At 38.4% G+C, this 6,642-nt stretch overlaps 1 protein-coding gene across 1 annotated transcript; it reads left to right on the top strand.

The window, feature by feature from the left end:
* The first annotated feature begins 2,160 nt into the window (after positions 1-2,160).
* On the top strand, positions 2,161-5,724 carry LOC122299618. The gene is made up of 3 exons (XM_043110004.1): positions 2,161-3,384; positions 3,768-5,089; positions 5,196-5,724. The coding sequence occupies exons 1-3, from the start codon at positions 2,161-2,163 to the stop codon at positions 5,722-5,724; spliced, it is 3,075 nt and encodes a 1,024-aa protein (XP_042965938.1).
* Positions 5,725-6,642: the final 918 nt, after the last annotated feature.

The following is a 6,642-nucleotide window of genomic DNA, read 5'->3' as shown; positions in this document are numbered from 1 at the left end:
TTTATCTGTTACATAATATATTCTGTCATGTATTACTGTACATTACAAGTATGTCATGTTAAATATGTGGTCTATTATATGTTATGCCATGTTACGAAATGTTTTTATCTCAAGTTGGTCATGTATTTCAAGTTATGTTAAGTCAAGTTTGTGTAGAATACATGGGGCCACAACAACTGTGGAGTATGTATTTACACGTAGAATACATGGGGCCACAACAACTGTGGAGTATGTATTTTTCATGTTAAGTCAAGTTTATGTAGAATACATGAGGCCACAACAACTGTGGAGTATGTATTTAACTGCATTGTGATGTGTAGAATGCATGGGGCCACAACAACTGTGGAGTATGTATTTACACGTAGAATACATGGTGCCACAACAACTATGGAGTATGTATTTTTCATGTTAAGTCAAGTTTATGTAGAATACATGGGGCCACAACAACTGTGGAGTATGTATTTAATTGCATTGTGATGTGTAGAATACATGGGGCCACAACAACTGTAGAGTATGTATTTACACGTAGAATACATGGGGCCACAATAACTGTGGAGTATGTATTTTTTATGTTAAGTCAAGTTTGTGTAAAATACATGGGGCCACAACAACTGTGGAGTATGTATTTACACGTAGAATACATGAGGCCACAATAACTGTGGAGTATGTATTTTTCATGTTAAGTCAAGTTTCAGATCAAGTTCATGTCAAGTCAAGTTCAGTTCATGTTTCAATTTAAGTTATGTCAATTATGCTATGTTGTATGCCAAGTTATGCTTTAATTACTTATGAATTTGATTATGCATTTATGCTTTTACTGTCATCCATGCATCATTAGCCTGTGTAGAAGTTTTTTGTTAACTTGTTGAGATTTGTAATCAAATCTCACTGTGGTAGTCCCAACTACCATTCCCCCCGAATGGTAGATCTTGTTACAGGACCTGAAGGAGAATCAGGAGCTGACCAACTAGACACAGTTAACTGAGCGACGATGCGACGTCAATGTTAATATAGTAGTTAACGTAAATTACTACTTGTACGATGGAGTTGCATCTCCAGTACTTTTTGGATCATAATCATTTTGGACTAGTGTTATGATCTTAGTTGTTCAATGAGTCTTTATATATGAAGTATGTTTTAAGCATTTGGGATATTTTCAATTTGGTGCATAGTATTGCTAAAGAAATAATTTATCCGCTGCGAATATTGCATAATGTTAGATGCATGTTAGGAACATTGCATGTTAGGAACATTGCATCTTATATGTCATGAACGGGGGCAGGTAACCTTGTGTTACATGTCTCGATGCTTCAAATGTCCGTCCAATCCCAAACAGAATTTGGGGGCGTCACACTGAGACTAATAGAGAGAGCAATAAGGAGAAGAAGGAGGGAAACGAGGAAGGGGAGGGGAGGGAAATGGTGACTGATGAGGATGGTGGAAGCAGTGTGGTGTTAAGTGGTAAAGTGATAACAAAAGGTGCTTGGAAGAAAAGAGCAAGGGAGCAAGGGAGCAAGGGGAGAGGGGTAACCATCAAAGTGGGTCGAGTTTATCAAAAAGAATGTTTAAAAATATGAGTGGAGGGAAGGGAGAAGAGAGGGAGGGGAAAAGAGCAAAAGTCAATGGGGAGAGGGAAAAGAGATGATTTCAAATGAGGTGGAGGCTGTTGAATAGCCCTACCTATTATTATGAAAACACTAAGTTGGAACTGCTGAGGGCTTGGCAACCCTCGGACAGTTCAAGACCTTTGCCAGATGGCAAAGGAAAAGAGGCCAAATGTCCTATTCCTGATGGAGACCAAGCTGAGAAGTAGGAGAGGAGAGCGGATAAAAAGAAGTGTGAATTGTGAGGGCTGTTTTGTGGTGGAACTAGAGGGGAGGAAAGGAGGCTTGATGCTTCTTTGGGACCAATCGATGAGTGTAGAAATTTTGAACTACTCTAATAGTCATATTAATGCATGGGTTACTAAGGAAGGGAAGGAGAGATGGTTGCTGACTGGTTTCTATGGACAGCCCAATTCGAGCCTAAGAGTTGAATCTTGGCAACTATTGGCTTCTATGAAACCTTCAGAAGGAGTGGGTTGGTGTGTGATAGGGGACTTTAATGAGGTGTTGACAAAATGATGAGAAAAGTGGGGGTAAACAAAGACAAGAGAGACAAATGAGGAGATTCAGAGAAGCATTGGAGGAGGGGGGGCTTTTTGATCTAGGTTGGAAAGGTGACAAGTACACTTGGAGCAATAAGCATGAGGATGACACATTTACAAAAGAAAGGTTGGATAGAGCAGTTGCTAATCTGAAATGGAAAGGGATTTATAAAGAAGCATGGGTAGAGGTGTTAGCAGCTAGATGCTCAGATCACAGACCACTTTTGTTACATACAAACCAAGAACCTGCAAGAGTTTGGAGGGGAAAGAGACTGTTCATATACGAGGCAAAATGGTCTCTTGAGGAGGATTGTGAGCAAGTAATAAAGAGAGCTTGGCAGGTGAGGGTAACAGATAAAGAGTCTGGCAGGGGTCTGCAAAGGTTGCTAGAAAGTAGCAAGGGTGCCCTGATGCAGTGGAGTAAATTGATTGAAAATGATAGGAGGAGAGACCTGAAGGACAGAACAGAATTGCTTAAAAAGCTACAAGAAGATGAAGGTTGCCACAACAGTAAGGAGATCAAGCAAGTTCAAGCTGAGATAGGGGTCTGTCTAGAGATGGAAGACTTGAAGTGGAGGCAAAGAGCTAAAGTGGACTGGTACAAGCTGGGGGATCGTAATACTCAGTTTTTTCACAGCTGTGCTAATCAAAGGAGGAAAACAAACAGCATTAAGTATATTTTTGATGGTCAAAATGTGAGGCATACCAACCATACTCAGATAGAGTTGATATTTAATAGCTACTTTCAGGATCTGTTTACTTCATCTCGGCCAAGTTCAGAGGACATTGAGGAGTGCTTGAAGGGGGTTGAGACCTATGTGACAGCTGAGATGAACTCCTATTTAACAAAGCAATTCACTAGAATAGAGGTTGAGGCAGCCATAAAACAAATGGCTCCACTAAAATCCCCTGGACCAGATGGGTTTGGGGCCTGTTTTTTCCAAAAGTACTGGCAGGTGGTAGGTGATGAAGTGAGCAAAACAGTGCTGGATTGGCTAAATGGTAACTCCCTGATTCCTTCTATGAACTATACCTACATAGCTCTTATTCCTAAAGTGAAAGAACCAAGAATGGCCAGTGACTACAGACCTATTAGTCTATGTAATGTAGTTTACAAGATTATGTCTAAAGCGTTGGCTAATAGGCTGAAGAAATTTATGAATAATGTAGTCTCACCAAACCAAAGTGCTTTCATACGAGGGAGGTTAATAACTGATAATATAATGATAGCTTATGAGGTGCTTCATTCTATGAAAGTAAAAAAAAAAAGAAAAAGTGGGGAGCATGGCCATAAAGTTGGACATGTCCAAAGCTTATGACAGAATTGAGTGAGTTTATCTGGAAGCTGTGATGGGAAAATTGGGATTCTGCAAAAAATGGATTGATTTAATCATGAGAAGTGTCTCAACAGTGAGCTATTCAATTCTAATCAATGGGAAGCCTGGGTCAAGATTTCTACCTAGGAGGGGATTGAGGCAAGGGGATCATTTGTCCCCTTATTTGTTTATACTATGTGCTGAGGGTCTAAGTGCAGTATTGAATCAGTCAGACAAGAATGGTGGTACGAGAGGAGTAACTTTGGCCAGAAATGGAACTAGAGTGAACCATTTGCTTTTTACAGATGATTGCATTCTATTTGGAAGAGCTAAAGCAAAAGAATGGGGGAAAAATTCAAGAGTTGCTTCTAACATATGAAAAGGCTTTAGGCCAGTTCCTAAACAAGGAAAAGACAACAGTGTTTTTTAGTACAAATTCAAGAACAGAAGAGCAGAAGAAGATAAAGGAGCTAGGTGGAAATGTAATGAGAGGGAGCTATGAGAAGTATTTAGGGCTGCCACCAGTGGTTGGGAAATTGAAGTACAATTCCTTCAGGAGCATCAAAGGAAGGGTGTGGAAAAGAATAAGTAATTGGAAAAACTCCTTTCTATCCTTAGCTGGGAAGGAGGTGCTGATAAAGGCTGTCTTGCAGTCAGTTCCAACATATACTATGAGAGTGTTCAAAATCCCAAAAAATCTTTACAAAGAGCTCAACTCTTTAATGGCAAAGTTTTGGTGGGGAAATCCTTCTAAGTCTAATGGAATACACTGGTGTTGTTGGGAAAAGCTTGGAAGACCAAAAGGGAGAGGAGGTTTAGGCTTCCGAGACTTAGAAAGTTTCAACTTGGCATTGCTAGCCAAACAAGCATGGAGGTTCCTTCAGAATCCAAGAAGTTTGGTGGCAAATATTTTCAAAGAAAAGTACTACAGATCAGGTTCTTTACTTGAGGCTAAGTTAGGCCATAGACCTTCATATATTTGGAGAAGTGTATGGGGAGCACTAAATTTGCTGAAGGAGGGACTAAGGTGGAGGGTTGGGAATGACAAGAGCATAAGGATATGGAAACAAAAGTGGCTACTAACACCATCAACACACTGTGTTCAAGCTCCTATTTCTGTTCTGGATGAAAGAGCAAGAGTCAGTGAACTGGTTTCTAATGGAGAATGGGATGTACAGTTGCTTAAAAATATCTTCAGGCAAGAAGAGGTGGAGCAGATTTGCAGTATTCCAATTAGCAAGTCGAATGCAGAGGATAAATTGATATGGGGATGCACAACAACTGGCTTTTTCACTATTAGGAGTGCTTATCAATTGGAAATGAGCAGGAATGAAGTTGCAAAGGGTGAAAATTCAAAGAGAAGAGAAGGGGATAATAGATGGCAAAGCATATGGGATCTGAACATTCAGGAAAAAGTCAAGTTATTCATGTGGAGAGCAATGAAGAGTTTATTAGCAACAAGAAGCAACCTGGTAATGAGAAAGATAATTGACAATTCGAAGTGTCCCATTTGCAAGGCAGAAGAGGAAACAACAAGCCATGCACTCTGGTCATGCCCAGCAGCAATAGATGTTTGGGCTGAGTCTTTAAAGGTGACTCAAAAATGGAAATCCGAGGAAACTGATTTGTTAGTATTATGGGAAAATATGATGGAAAGGGCTAGCAGAGAAGAGTTAGAGGAGTTTGCAATGGTGATGACAGATTGAACTTAAAGCAAGGTAAGGGAATGACAGACGCTCAGAGAGGAGGAATGTGAGGTGGAGCAGACCAAGAGAGCAAGCTGTTAAGGCAAATTGGGATGCGGCAGTTGATAAGAAAGAAGGAAAGGTGGGTATTGGGGTGGTCATTAGGGATGAGGAAGGGGAGGTTTTGGTAGCAACAGGAGAACAGATGAATTATATGACAGATGCTGCAATTGCTGAGAGTTTTGCTTTGAGGAAAGCTCTGGAAGTGTGCCGTGATCTAAATTTTAACAATGTTTGGTTCGAAGGTGATGCACAAAATATAGTGAATGCTGTCAATACTGAGACAGAGGACATGTCCAGGTATGGTAGTGTCATTGAAGATGTGAAGAATCTGTTGAAGGGTAGAAAAAAGTGGCGTGTGAGTTTTGTGTTCAGGGAGGCAAATGAGGCTGCACATGTGTTAGCTAGAGATGTATTATTTTTTCAATCAGAAATTGTGTGGATAGAGGATGCTCCAGATTGTATAAGGGGTATCATAGGTAAAGAGAAGTCTTGTAGTGAGAATATAGTTCAATGAATGAATACATAGGGATTGTTTTTCTCAAAAAAAAAAAAATATATATAATATATATATATAATGCGAACATGTCTTCCAAAATCTTGATAAATAATCATATTTTTTGTATTTTTTCTTTAATAAGTTTGACAAGTAGTCATATTGATATATCATTATTAAAAAAAAAAAATCAAATTTCTGTGAATTATTTTTCCAAATTCCAATCAAATGAAAGTTGGATTTTCAAATTCTTTGAACTCATGAGTCCCAGTGATTAACTTTGTTCATCTTGTTTATTCCTTGAATCTACAGTCATTGAAATTAAATTCTCAACATGTAAAATTATGTGAATATATCATGTTTGTTTCCAATATTTTTCATCACTCGTTTATCCTCCAAAGGGACCTCATGCCCCATGCATTTAATATTGTCAGCCACATTAGCAAGGAATAAAGAGCAAAGGCAAAAACGGAAAAAGAGAACTGTCAGCCACTTTAGCAAGGAATAAAGAGAAAAGGCAAAAACGAAAACAGAGAACAGAGATCAATTGGAAGATAAATCACTCTAACCAGAATAAAAATTGGACCCTGCGGATCAAGTACTGTAAATCATGTAAACGGCAAGCTATTTGATTTTGGGTTAATTTTCTAGATGGAGCTTTGTTACTCATTATTTTTATTCACTGTACATCACACTTTTTTCTCTATTATCAAACGTGTGATATATATATATATATAATGAGTAAAATAATTTAATTAATTTGAGGAAAAAAATTAAAAAAAAAAATAATTTGTGATGTGTAGAGATGATGAATAGAATTTCTCTTTTATATCACTTTTGTTTTATAATTTCTTTGCCTTTCTAAATCATTGTCCAAAATTGTAGATCAAGATTGTTAGATTTCTTTACAAATCAAATAAATATTCTTCCTAATGCTAC

This window comes from Carya illinoinensis, chromosome 16, assembly GCF_018687715.1.
Source record: "Carya illinoinensis cultivar Pawnee chromosome 16, C.illinoinensisPawnee_v1, whole genome shotgun sequence".
Taxonomy (NCBI): domain Eukaryota; kingdom Viridiplantae; phylum Streptophyta; class Magnoliopsida; order Fagales; family Juglandaceae; genus Carya; species Carya illinoinensis.
Note: the sequence above shows the minus strand (reverse complement) of the source record. Positions and strands in the feature narration are given on the sequence as shown.

Coding starts and splice junctions, on each gene's coding strand:
- LOC122299618 (XM_043110004.1), top strand. CDS start 2,161: ATGAGGAGATTCAGAGAAGCATTGGAGGAGGGGGGGCTTTTTGATCTA. Junction 3,385..3,767: donor ATATAATGATAGCTTATGAG/GTGCTTCATTCT, acceptor TGCTTTTTACAG/ATGATTGCATTCTATTTGGA. Junction 5,090..5,195: donor AAATCCGAGGAAACTGATTT/GTTAGTATTATG, acceptor AGGGAATGACAG/ACGCTCAGAGAGGAGGAATG.